General features: G+C 34.9%; 2 protein-coding genes across 2 annotated transcripts; one reads left to right on the forward strand and one right to left on the reverse strand.

The window, feature by feature from the left end:
• Window positions 1–358: 358 nt before the first annotated feature.
• Window positions 359–1,212, reverse strand: LOC138868390 (uncharacterized). Its single transcript, XM_070145941.1, has 2 exons — window positions 841–1,212; window positions 359–718 (listed from the first exon to the last, which is right to left on the reverse strand). The coding sequence occupies exons 1-2, from the start codon at window positions 1,210–1,212 to the stop codon at window positions 359–361; spliced, it is 732 nt and encodes a 243-aa protein (XP_070002042.1).
• A 4,167-nt stretch (window positions 1,213–5,379) lies between these two features.
• Window positions 5,380–11,421, forward strand: LOC104231424 (ubiquitin-conjugating enzyme E2 7). The gene is made up of 6 exons (XM_009784421.2): window positions 5,380–5,527; window positions 5,916–6,018; window positions 7,249–7,346; window positions 7,444–7,544; window positions 10,178–10,255; window positions 11,065–11,421. Exons 1-6 carry the CDS (start codon window positions 5,479–5,481, stop codon window positions 11,140–11,142), a joined length of 507 nt encoding a protein of 168 aa, XP_009782723.1. The 5' UTR covers window positions 5,380–5,478; the 3' UTR covers window positions 11,143–11,421.
• Window positions 11,422–14,137: the final 2,716 nt, after the last annotated feature.

Raw genomic sequence — 14,137 nt, forward strand, 5'->3', positions numbered from 1 at the left:
TGTGGTAGATGGTCCATTTCCCACATGAACACAACCTGCGGGCTTCATTCACGATATGTAGAGTATTCCCCCGGTGTCCGAGGATAGCTGTGCGAACTTCAAAAATACCCCGGTCGTGATCGTACTGTAAATATAAATGTCAATGTGCTCGCCTCTTGTATTTCTTAAATCTTCTCATCGGTATTGGCATAAATTGAACATCCTTGTCCATCAATTCCGATGCAGCTCTATGCCTTTCAACAAACCTCTCCGTTATTTGTTTGAATGTCATCCGGACTATGGCAGTGACAGGCAATCCATGTGTAGACTTCAATAAGCCGTTGAATGACTCCGACACATTTGTAGTCAGGGCTCCCCATCATCTACCACTATCAGCATGCAATGTCCACTTGTGAAGCTCATATCCCATTAGCCAAGTATAGGCTCGTGGATCTAACTGTCGGATCACTTCCATGAGCCTCGTGAATTTGCACTGCTGGTGCTCAGTTGCAGCCATCCACATTAAATCATGCAAGGCCTTGTCGTGATATTTCTTCTGAAAATTGACTTTCAGGTGCCTCACACAGTAACGGTGGTATGCATAGGGTTCATGCCATTCAAGCAAATATCGTACAGAACTTAAAATACCACCATGCCGATCAGATATTAGACAAATACCTGAACGCTGTTTGACATCGTGCTGCTTCAAGTGTTTCAAAAAAGCGTTCACGTCTCTTCGCTTTTATTGGCACAAATGGCAAAAGCTAGTGGAAATATTCGTCCGTTGGCATCTACTACAAATGCGATCAAAAGCTTAATATCATACTTTCCATAGACATGGATACCGTCTATGAAAATTACCGGACGACAATGCACAAAACCATCAATTGCTGTTTTAAATGACCAGAACACATAGTTGAAAATATATTCCGATCTTCTCGGACTCCGCTCATGCCTCCATTCAACAACAGTCCCGGGGTTAAAGTATTTTAGTGTGGCAATGTACCTGGGTAGAGATGAAAATGACTTATCCCAGTCACCATAAATAATTTCAAAAGCACGTTTGCGCCCGAGATATGCCTTTCTTTTGGTTATAGTACACCCATATTCCTGGTAGACAGTTGTAATACATTCTTTGATCTTGAACCTAATGGACACTTCCAAGTATGGAATCAAGACAAGAGAAATCAAGTCTACATCCAAGTTGAAGTGATTCTCATTGAATGTGTCCATTTCACATCTGTAGGTGCTAATATATTTACCGACTTTTCACAACCCTGATTTCTTCTTACTCGCACGCAACATCCAGTGACAACCCATAATGTCTCTACGGCATACAACCTTGTATACCTCCGGAGTTGACGCCCTTACCGTCATCTCACGACACTCTCTTATGCTGTAGATTTTTATAGCCCTGATTAGGCGAGCTTTATCGAAAAAATACATGCCCTTTACCGGCACCATTGGTCTAGACTCATCCCACATTGCTGACCGAAATTCGTCAACATCCCTTGTGAGGGCATCCACATCTGGCATACTTGGCAAATTATCAAGGTAGGGATCATTCCGCTCATGAAACGGCATATGAGACTTGTAAACTCTGGTCTAACGGGAGGTGGAGGAGCATGCTCCCTCGTTAGCTCAGGTTCGACATTCACTTCCTCCTCATCATCACCTTCCTCAGGGAAGAGTGTGTCATCTCCAGACTCATCGGCATTGTTGTCATAATCACTATCATCTTCCTGACTCTGCGCATCAGCCAAATCACGAGTTAATACATCGTCTACGGGCAACTGTGTGAGGTCAGGAACATCAAGTTGCTCGTTTTCACTGCACAAAAAGAACAAAATGATAAGCTACTCAAATTGATAGATACTTTACATATAGCTATATCACTTCACTTACAAGTCGTACTGTGTTGACATTCCATGATGGGCATTTTCTTGTTGGTGATGACTTCTGGATGGACCACCATGATCCAACACGACAGAACTATGCATATTCCAACTAGGAGCGGGGCATAACTTGTAAAATTCATATCCGAACGATATCCCCTGTGGAAAATATGAGTGTTAAAACAAATCCAATTCAACATAAAATAAACATCGCTAAAGCGTAGAAAAATTGAAATTTACCAGTCGTCTTGTGGATTATGTAAAGTAGAAAATTATTTCCTTGCTGTTCATTCGCCAGTGGTGATAAGTTTAAATCAAGGCAAACTCTTTCATCAGGAATCTGTCCGGCAAAAACTCCTCCAGAATAACCACCCGATGACTAGGGGTTATCCCTGCTTTGCGCAATCTCATTATTGCCAACGTTTTTAGCCTTGACGTACATTTTCAACAATTTTATTACAATAAATTCCCTATATTCATCCGGAATCCACAAAAAATCTCTAAGAGTTTCATCATCTTTGATGTTAAACTCAGAATAATAAGCAAACCCCTGCGGAGTCACAGAATACGGAAATCTACCGGTTACTTTAAGCTTCACCGAACATTTCCTCGCGCTCATTTTTTTACGTAACAACGATACCAATTTATCGTACTCCATTGTAAGCGGCAATTTAACATGACACTGTGGAGATGAACTATACCTCACAGAGTTATTCTCCATTACAACCTCACCCCCCTCTCCAAATATAATGAAACCCTTATTTTTGGCTCTTCAGACATTATAAAAAATGCTTGATAACAAGAAGATAAGTTTGAACGGAAGTTTGAAGGTAAGTTTTGAATGAATTTTCATAAAATCCTAATGCCTTTAAATAAGCAAGTCCTAGCTCGGGGGAGGGGGGGGGGGCAGAATTTTTTGATGTAAAATGCGGTATAATACCGCGCTTTATATATTTGAATTATTGTTATGTCAGTTAACCGCATGACACTTATTGGTGGGCCCAAAAAGAAGTAAAACGCGGTATTATACCGCGCTTTTCTATGTAAAATGTTGTATAATACCGCACTTTATATATTTAATTATTGTTAATTGGTGGACCCAAAAAGAAATAAAACGCGATATTATACCGCGCTTTTCTATGTAAAATGCGGTATTATACTACGCTTTGCTTTAACGGCTAAAGCTTCGTTAAAGTAAAACGCGGTATAATACCGGATTTTATATAGAAAAATAACTTTTTTAATACTATAGAAACATATTTTGAGTCCAGAATATTGGTATTTAGGTTTCGGAACGACGTCATAGCGTCGGACAATAACGTCATAAAAAGCTACCATATGCATTCGAGAATCCTGAAAAGAAATATACGTAGGACAACTCTAATGTACAATAAACTTCAATTGGTTGAGGTGTGCCCACACAATGTCGGACAATAACGGGCGAAGTACACTGGTTGCCACTTTTAATCCTAATATTTAAAATATATTAATAATTTATAATATATTCAAGTCTGAATTTCAGGACAAAGTCATCTAAATTTTAGTATCCTAAATTTCTTACTTTTGAGTTGTTTGGTTGAAATTTGAAAGAAAAAAGAATTTTTAAAAATGAGATGAAAATAATTTTTGAAAGTTAAAAATTGTGTCTAGACATGCAATTTACTTTGAAAATGAAATTGAAGTTTTGTGAGTAAAAAACTTCAAAAACTACTCTAGAGTTGTTTTGTGATTTGAAGATTTTGTTTTTAAAATCTGGCCAAAAGGGTTAAAATCTATAAACAAATAGATATTTGAAAACAAAATTTGGAAAAAAAAGTTTCCAAATTTTACGGTCAAACGGGAGCTTAGTTTATTAAAATTTTGAGCTGTTAATTTAAAATTCAGGATTAAGTATCCTAAATTTTGAACTATTAATTCAATTAAGGGTATAAAATTCTAATTTTTGGACATAATTTTTGAACTTTAGGATACAATATCCTGAAGATCGACGTTGAGGTTTAAACTTTAGGATGTCATGTCCTGAAATTCGAGCAAATTGACAGATTTTTAAATATATTTGTAAACTGTAAATATATTTTAAACATCATGCTTAAAATAATTATCTAGTGTCATTTCCATGATATTAACGTCATAAAAAGCCCATCCCGATTTATGTGATATAGTTTTTTGGCCTGGCACAAAAAATAATTTTTTTATAAGTAAAAGTAGTTATGCTTTAAAAATTTTATTTTTATCCTTAATGAGATAATTTATATTCACATGAATATTTAAGGCTTATTTTAAATCATAAATTTTAAAAGTTTTCTTTCTTTCTTAAATTTAGCGTCTAGTCACACAATACCTACTCATTCCGTTAATTTATATGAACCTATTTTTTTAATCCGTACAAAAAAAAATGACCCCTTTTATTTGAAAATAATTTATTTTTATACAATGATTTATAGTCACACAAAATATATGTGTTTCATTTTACCATCAAGTTTAAAATTATTCTCTTTTTTAAAATTTTATATCCGGTTAAATAAGTTCAAATAAATTAAAACATAAGGAGTATAAATTAAAGGGAGAGAATATTATATCTATGAGAATCCTGAAAAGAAATATACGTAGGACCACTCATAATGCATATTATCATTTTCAACCGTTAATTTACAACCAAAAAATATCAAAACTTCTCAAAATACAATCTCATCCACAAAATCTGCCTTTGTACTGCTGCTCTCAGGTCCCAATCTTCAGTCTTCAATCAACTTAGTCATATATTATTGTACTTTACATAAAACAGTCGTCTAAAAAAGACTATTTGACTTTCAAATAGAAACCTCCGCAGGGCACTGAACCGTTTTTATAAATTTTAAGTTACTATTATATCCTTAATTAAAAAAATTGAGTTCAAGTTTTGATGTGAAATATCTTTAATTGGGACAGCTTGTTTGGATGGTTGTTATATATTGTATCGTATTGGTACTTTAAATATAATATGTTGATTGTTACTTAAATTTTTTGTACCGTATTGTTAAATCTGTCATTACGTAAGATGAAAAGTGACACTTTATGAAATGATTGATTTTGGTGTGATTGCGTTGTTACCTCATTTTTTTCCTCTCATCTTACCCTTTCCTTATAATTAAATAATTCTATTTTATCCTTTTAGCTATTCTATCTCGTACCTTACTTTTTATTTATAATTTTGCAAATTTATTATTGTTGGTGCATGACATTATAAAACGACGACAAACAATATAATATATTCAAACATTATATACATCAAAACGATACAGTACAATACTATACGACACATTATGAAAACATACATAACAACCATCCAAATTAAGTGGGACTTTTCCTAATCCATCCGGTGGAAAAAAAAATTATATTACTTCCTTCGTCTCAATTTATATGATATTGTTTGGATTTTAAATAATTTTTTCTTTGATCATGACTTTTAAAATCTTTTGAAGTAATCATTATTGTTACTTATCCTACTTGCAACAAGTTATTCTGTATATATAACATCTTATAAATCTATAATTCTGTTTTTGAGTTCTCTCATCTCTGTCAATAATCTCTCTCCCCCTCCCCCTTCCCCCCCAAACTGAAGTCTATGGCTTCAGCTTCTCAAGCTAGTCTCCTCCTTCAGAAACAACTCAAAGGTACAATCTTTTTTGTACCCAACTCATTCTTGGACTGTTAGCTTAATTGGGTGTCATTAATTTTTATTAGTTTCTCAATTTTGAATGTAAAGATCCTTGCTTTTTTTTTAACCATATTCTTTCTTGGACTGTTTGCTTAATTGAGTGTTATTAATTTTTATTATTTCCTCAAATTTGAATATAAAGATCCTTGTTTTCTTATACTTATAGTCATTGACTGTTTGCTTAATTGGGTGTTAATAACTATTAAATTCCCCAAATTTGAATGTAAAGATCCTTGCTTTTTTGTACCATTATTCATTCTTGGACTGTTTGCTTAATTGGGTGTTCTTAATTTCATTATTTCCTATAATTGGAATGTAAAGATCCTTGCTTTTTTTACTTTCAGATCTCTGTAAAAGGCCAGTTGATGGATTTTCAGCTGGTTTGGTTGATGAAAGCAACTTATTCGAATGGAGTGTCACCATTATTGGACCCCCGGATACTTTATAGTGAGTCTTTTACTAGTAGTAGTAGTTTAAAAATTGAAATTTTTATTGTTTTGATTTGATCTTAAAGTTCTTTCTTTTTGATTTTTATTTGGTTGTTAATGGGGTTTCTGTCATATATGATCGATTGAATAAGTTGAGTCAGCTTATAGCTTATAGAAGATTTTGGTTCTTGAATTGTTTTCAGATTCTGTGGATGCTGTAAGTCCGATGACATACCCTTGTTTAAGGTCTGACAATTACTGGAAAAAGTTGTAATTTTGATCCTGCAATTTGTACAATAGGTTATAGCATTTTTTTGTTCTGGCTTATGGGGTTTTCAATTACTATGGAGCTGCGGATTGGATATATTCTTTAATCTGGTGATATTTGGAACCTTAGTAGAGAACTCCTAGTACTTTTTATATTAGTTTCTTATTTTGTATAATATTGGTCTAAGATGAGCCAAGGGGAGCCTTAGCATAACCGGTAAAGTTGCTGCCATGTGACCAGGAGGTCATGGGTTCGAGCCGGAAACAACCTCTTGTAGAAATGCAGGGCAAGACTGCGTACAATAGACCCTTGTGGTCTGGCCCTCCCCCGGACCCTGCGCATCGCGGGAGCTTAGTGCACCGAGCTACCCTTTATTGGTCTGAGAGGAGCGGAATGGAGCAACATGAACAGTGAAGATTCATATAGCTGACACAAACTTGCTTGGGATTGAGCCGTTGTTGTGTTTCTCTTTTCCTGGAAGTTCTGTGTGAATTGTGAAATAAGAATTGATCAATCTACATGTGCCTTACTCGCAAACTAGTTGGAATTGGCTTTATTTCTATCCATTGCGCTCTATTGACGGCATAAAAATCCCTGAAGTTCCTTATGGGACTGCATAGTGGATACAATTAACATTACCATGCTCCTGGTTTTAAAGTATATTCATCACTTTTTTCCTCATCCAAAAGTTCCCAATCACCTTTATTTACTCTTTCATATGTGCTTGATGTAGGTCTTATGATTCGACATGATTTATTATTATCCTTTCCTTAAAATGCCAAACTGAAACTCAGTGCTCGTTCTTGGTTGACTTAGCAGCTCAGTAATCCATATTGATATTTCCTTTTAGGTAGTTTTAGCTGGTTTAAGTTTATGAATCTAGTTAAGAGAATTCCGTCGTCTCAATGTTACTTGTACTGTAGGTTGGGTTGGAAAGACCAAAAGAAATTCCTAATTATGTATTAATTGTTGCAAGTGCAGTGAAGGCGGTTTCTTTAATGCCATCATGAGCTTTCCTCAAAATTATCCCAACAGTCCTCCAACTATTCGGTTTACCTCGGAGGTGTGGCATCCTAATGGTGTGTAATCTACATATCTATTTCATAGAGCTGGTAAAGTGATTGATCTTCAGTATCATCATCATCTCGTTGATTTTGGTTCTTTCTTGAAACACAGTTTATTCTGATGGAAAGGTTTGCATCTCAATACTTCATCCACCTGGTGATGATCCAAACGGATATGAGCTTGCTAGTGAGCGTTGGTCTCCTGTCCATACGGTATGTAATATCTCTTTTTATTTCAAGTATCATGAACCACACATATAGTTGGAGCATGTCACTGTGTTCTCTTTTACCTATGCTTGCTCCCCCCTCCCCCCCCCCCCCAAAGGTTTGGGGTTCTTAATCAAAGGTTAATTAATGTAGCGCAATACATAACCGTAAGATTGAGTTTCGCTTTATGAATGAGCGTGCGAACCTGTTTAGATGATCTAATGTTATTGTCTTGAGTATGTATGTTTTGAATATGTATGACTATAGCTCATTTTCAGTCTGAGTTATGGAAATTTGAATTATGATTCTCATCAGCTTATCTCATAGTTCAACTCAATCTATCAAAATGAAGAAGGTATACAGTAACATAAGTGTACATTTACGCAGAGAATTCCAAACTGATACTTGTAAATAAAAGAAGAAACTTCCAAATTCTGGTGCAGGCTAGGCAACAGCAACAACAAAACATACTCAGTGTATTCCCATAAGTTGGGTGTTGAGAGGGTAGTATGTACGCTGACCTTACTCTTACCTTGTGAAGACCCTCGGCTCAAGAAAGCAAAATCACAGCAGTTATGACAAAGAACTACGCAAATTTTTGAAATTTAATCCACAACAAATTGGTTTAGTTTAATTCCTTACTGTATCAGAGATCATTCCAGTTGTCAAAATGTAATTATAGGTTAATATATTAAAAGCTTTCTAGTTGTTACCTTGTTGAAATAGGTATCTTTAAAACTCCTTTTGTGGATTTTAACTGGATCATGATATTTGCAAAAAGATTTTTTTGAAAGGCAGAAGTGATGTTTGCCATTACAGCTATAGTCAGTGGCAAGAACAAGGTATTGCAGGTGCAAATTGCTCTTCGATTACCATAGACACTAAACCATGATCTTAAGATGGACAATTGATTTTACGTTTGCCTCACATAACAAACAGTCTTTTTTGAAGCTAGTCTCTAACTATGACAATTTGCAAAACTTACTCACGAACAGCCACACTACTCTCTTGTACTAGTAAGTCAACTATCAACAACATTCTGATCTCTCACCGTCAAAGCTTAAATCATGAATCAGTTCTGAACTCTCACCACCATACTTAAATCTGGAATCCATGAGAATAGTGTCTTACCCTTGACTATCATTGATGAGACCTCTATTCATCGCTAAATACATTGTAGTAGTAATACCTGTAAGTGGAGGACCACAACCATACTGGCGTGGCTTTCTTTCATCTTTTTTCTGAAATATGGTAAAAAGTATTTGTGATTCCACCAGAGAAAAAGTTTGTTTTCATCAGGTTTTGATGTAGATGACACATCCGAACAGTTCACGAATCATGCTGTTTGATGTGATTCAACTAGCATATCTCGGAGTTATTTCTTATTCTCCAATGTCAGTTTTTATTTTGTCTAGAGAAATTGGATTTAATCGTTTGTTGCATGTATACATTAGAATTGCATTTGTTGTACAGAGTCTAGTTTGTCTATGATTGTATTGCACGTATATATTAGAACTGCATTCGTGCAGTTTCTAGTTAGTGAGTGATTTTGACGTTCATATTCACCAAATAGACATGTATGTGAAATGTGAGGGATCATTTATTTCTGGTGCTTCAGTTGCTTTTGTTTGATCTTCTATGCTGCTTTTCTGTGGCTCTAGTTCTTGTTTTCCTTCTGCTTCATACAACAACAACAAACTCATTGTAATCCCACAAGGTGGGTCTGGGAGGGTAATGTGTACGCTGACCTTACCCTTACCTTGTGAAGGTAGAGAGGTTATTTTCAGTAGACCCGTGGCTCAAGGAACACTGAAATTAAAGCAACAAACAATAGCAATAACAAAGTAATAGGGTAACAGATACGAATGACACAATATGTAATAATAAAGAGCCGGGAATAAAAAAATACAAGAATAGCATTAGTACTATTGGTAAGCCTAGGAGAAACTCACCACTACCTATCAACCTTCATTCCTAATTCTCGACCTCCACACCTTCCTATCGAGGGTCATGTCCTCGGTAAGCTGAAGCAATGACATGTCCTGCCTAATCATGTCTCCCCTGTGCTTCTTTGGCCAACCCCTACCCTTCATCAGACCCGCCATGGTCAACCTCGTCACACCTCCTAACCGTGGCATCTATGTCTCTTCTCTTCACATGCCCGAACCATCTCAACCTCGATACCCGCAACTTGTCCTCCACAGAGGCCACTCCCAACTTGTCTTCGATTCCGTCTACTTCATGGATTCTTAATTTACGGCCTCTGGGCTGTTGTGTTATTGTTAATATGATGACTAATTCTTTGCGCTAGATTATTAATCGTCTATATGTGCTTTATTGTTTTAATGATACAGGATGTTATGAAGTTGTAGGTGAAATAAGTGAGTATATATTATATATGTAGGCAGGCATTAATCCCACTTTTTGTTAAATGATTGTGTTGTCATGTGTCAAATGCTATGAGATTTTGACAATCTTAACTTGTTTGCATCTCATTCTTATAACGCCAACATTCCTTCCTGGGCTTTCTTTTGTGGTTGTTGTTTCTGATTGTTTAGGCGAGCATCAAATCTTTGTATGCTATTTTACTTTGAACACTCAAATTTTGTACATTCAAAATTGACGGCTGTAATATACAGGTTGAGAGCATAATTTTGAGCATCATATCAATGCTTTCAAGTCCTAATGATGAGTCTCCTGCTAATGTGGAAGCCGCCGTAAGTAATCTGATTTATGGATTCTTTTTGCTGCGTTGAGAACCTTAGCTGTCAATTACTAAGACATTCCTTAGGATTTCTGAACTTTTTGCTTAGAAAACCCATCAAAACAATCTACACCAACTAAGGTGTCCTTGACATTTGGTTTGGTGTTGGCTAAAGCTGTTTCAAAATGAAATTCATGCGAAATTTTATAGTTTTTTTTAGGATTGTCTAAGCCTTGAATTTGAAGTGCCGTGAAGAAGATTATGTATGCTCTTCTTTGGAATATAATCGCTTTTATGAGAAAGTTGAATGTTGTTTCACATGTTTTGAGAAAGAATTTGGTTATTTCAACTTGAAGTGGCGGGTTTGCAGGTGTATTTCGACTTGAAATAATCCCCACTTCCATCATAAATCCTCAACCTTGACAAACTCGTTCCAACAAACTACAACTATGCATACATAACTTCAATTTCCAGAGCCTTTTTTCCAAGTTCAACTCTCCAATTACAATCCACAAATGGGGTTTGGGGAGGGTAGTGTGTACACCCCTACCTTGACAAGGTAGAGAGGTTGTTTCTGGTAGACCCCCGGCTCGATTCAACTTTAAATAATTTTTTCTTTTGACTTCAACTCAAGTTTTGTCCAGAGGCAAACTTTAAAATATTTTCCCTTTTCAACTCCATAGGATGAATAGGCGTTGTGCCTCGCATTCACTCCATCATTTGCCTAGCTCAAATCATGATTGAGTGTTCACATTGATACAAGTTTTCTGCTGTTAGTACCGTCTTATGCCTTCTATATATTTTTTTTCTGGACAATTGCAGAAGGAATGGAGAGATAATAGAGATGAATTCAAGAAAAAGGTCAGTCGTTGTGTAAGACGGTCTCAAGAAATGACATAAAGACGCGAATGCCAAAAACGGACTTTCTTTCATCAGTTGTTGTTTGATACAAATGTAGAATTGCTGTCAAGGTCTGTCATACCTTTTGTAATATGCCTTTTGTTTTGCGAGTTCGGTCATTATTTACATTTTTGTTAAACTTATTTTAGAGGTTATTACCATTAAGTAAGATTTATTTGGTTTTACTAAAGATGTTGACCGCAGGACATTATGTTCTTTGTCCTCTGTATTTTTCTTGTTAGCCTAATAGATGTCAAATGCATATGTACATCTTGGAAATGTCGTTTTTGCTATAGAATTTACCTCTACTTTAGTCAAATCAATATTAACTCACATCTACTGTTTAAATTGAATACTGAATTTTAGTCAAATCAATATCAACTTACATCTAAACCTATTTTGGCTGTTTAAATTGAATATCTGAATCTGTGGATAGTCAGTTAGTGTTAAATCTGACATATAATTATTAATAATTGAAAGAAGAGGTAGTAAAACCATTACAGATTGCAACCAAAATTCAGGCCCCTAATAATTTTTTGAAGGAATTAAAAAATGATTAGCAATGACCCCAACAACGACGTCGACTTCTTGGAAAAAGGACGAAGATGACTTTAATATGTTGTTCCGGATTTTTGTTTTGTCATTTGAATGTTCGAATTTGGCTTTTGGAGATCATCTTCTCAGATTGTAATGAGATACGAATTATTGTTATCTTCTTTTGTTTAAAACAAAACATTTTGGTTTCGAAAAACATACAATTTTTCTAACGAATATACCACCACACAAAGTATCTAGCAGCTAATTTTATTAATAACTTCGTAGTGAGTGTAGAAGAGTTCTACACTAAACAAATGTGCCAAAAATAAAAACTTGCGAGAATTAAAAATTCGACAATTATATTACCTTAGAATTTATAAGACATTCTAAGGTGATACTACAGCGTGAATAGAAAATTTCTATTGCATGTGTACGCAAAAACACCGCTTTGTTACGAACACTCTTGTTCTAGTCCATATAACATTGTTATAATTAGGTAGTCAACTATTTTCTTTGATACGATTCTTTCAAATATTCCTGAATAGTTTTAATTATTGCTCACAAGATTTGTGATCTGAAATTCTATCTATTTTGTTTTCAGTATGTGTACTTCATTTCAAAGTGGCAAAGGAAATATGTACGTAGTATCTAAATTAAGATCGAAAATTATTTTATTTGATTTTCATACCCGAATTCTGTCTTCTGTTTTAAGAGGGATGAAGTAATATTGACGAGACGTGACCCATGCATGAGTTGCTTCTTTTGCTAATTACGTATTGCTTTTCCCAAATACTTCTTTTGCTAGAAAAGCCTTTGCTTTATGCCCTCTAAATTTTGGGTTCCCAAAAATATTTTTAGCTGTAGATTTACTATTTTATTTTCGCTTAGACATATTGAAGTTTTGTAGAAAAAAATAAAATAAAAATACAAAATCCTTATAAAAAAAGGAAAGAAAGACTAACTATTTTTTAACAATAGAAATATTTTAGAACTTTGAATTAAGATACTCACATCTTCATATTGATAAATAACATTTATTACAATAAGATCCAAGGTAACAAATTATAAATATATAGCTAATATCTTACTAACTTGAATTTTCTTACCAATGTGAATATTAATATTATATTTTATTAGATAACCCACTATAGAGAAAAAGAAAGAAAGAAAAAAAAGAAACCAATGTAATGTTAATACTATATTTTGCAAGATAACTATATCATCGACAAAAAATATATAAATTAAGGCCCCTTATTAAAATTTGGCTTTAGGTTACGAGTTTATTGAGACGCCTTTGGTCATTGTGCTAATGTTCCATATTAAAACTAATGAACCATAGCAAGTAGGACAAAAGGCTAAGATACACATCAATTTTTGACTAAAGCAAACATTTTTAAAAAGAAAAAAACAAGGTTTTAGAAAGGTTTATTATCCCTAACTAATTTGCCCAAAAATCCTAGCGGGTGCAAAGAGCGATTTTCCGAACTTGAGGCGGTCACGGAAACAAAACCAAAAATTTTACTTCTGAAATTGCGTCGGGTCCATCTATAAATAACACCCTTCCCCTTCAATTCTACCCTTCTCATGCAATTTTGATCATGACTGAGGCTTGCGATAAATGCGGCGCTCCAATTTCACGATTGATTGGAGTACGTTTTTCTATATTGAACTTCCCACTAAAATTTGGGTTTCTCTATCTAATTTTCTGTCAGTACTGGAATGACAGTGATTAGAGGAATGTACGAAGGATTTGGAAAAGAGTGACCCGATTGTTTGCTTCAAATAAATATAAAAGTGCATAACATTATGTCTTATTACACAAAATTTTAGGCTTTTGCCATAGTTAATTAATGTCTTAATTGTGGCTAGTGATCCTTGAAGTGTGGCTATAATTTCATATTTTAGTACATTATTTACCTTACATTTTAGATGCTTTAATGTTAAACTATACTTTGTTTACGCGTAATGAAATCTATTTTATGTTGTCACGACCCGAATTTTCCACCGTCGGGACCGTGATGGCGCCTAACATCGCACTCGCTAGGCAAACCAACATTAGACTTCTATTTACCTTTTTCCTTTACATTTTATAGTTATAACTAGCAAGAACTAAATCAAATGGAAATAATTACGGAAGCACATAATTTACTGATTATCCATATGCTATTAACAAACACCGAAAACTGTTACCACCCAGAAACTGGTGTCACAACCCACAAACATTCTATGAATATCTACAAGTATGGGTCTGAAAGAAAATACATCTGTCTCAAAAAAAAAAAAGAAATGTAGAAACATAGGAGGGGACGCCAGGGCCTGCGGACGCCTGCAGGTCTACCTTGTATCTCCCAAGAGAATTCCTGCAACCGACCTCTCGATCAACCACAACTAGCTCCAAAATCTGCAAAGAAAGTGCATAGTATAGTATCAGTACAACCGACCCATGTACTGGTAAGTA

This window comes from Nicotiana sylvestris, chromosome 5 (assembly GCF_000393655.2).
Source record: "Nicotiana sylvestris chromosome 5, ASM39365v2, whole genome shotgun sequence".
NCBI classification, from domain to species: Eukaryota; Viridiplantae; Streptophyta; class Magnoliopsida; order Solanales; family Solanaceae; genus Nicotiana; species Nicotiana sylvestris.

Excerpts from the sequence above, each read along its gene's own strand:
- LOC104231424 (XM_009784421.2), top strand. The coding sequence starts at position 5,479 with ATGGCTTCAGCTTCTCAAGCTAGTCTCCTCCTTCAGAAACAACTCAAA. Across the intron at positions 5,528-5,915 it reads CCTTCAGAAACAACTCAAAG|ATCTCTGTAAAAGGCCAGTT; the intron begins GTACAATCTTTT and ends TTTTACTTTCAG. Across the intron at positions 7,545-10,177 it reads GTTGGTCTCCTGTCCATACG|GTTGAGAGCATAATTTTGAG; the intron begins GTATGTAATATC and ends TGTAATATACAG.
- LOC138868390 (XM_070145941.1), bottom strand. The coding sequence starts at position 1,212 with ATGGACACATTCAATGAGAATCACTTCAACTTGGATGTAGACTTGATT. Across the intron at positions 719-840 it reads GTTTTGTGCATTGTCGTCCG|CGAAGAGACGTGAACGCTTT; the intron begins GTAATTTTCATA and ends TGCCAATAAAAG.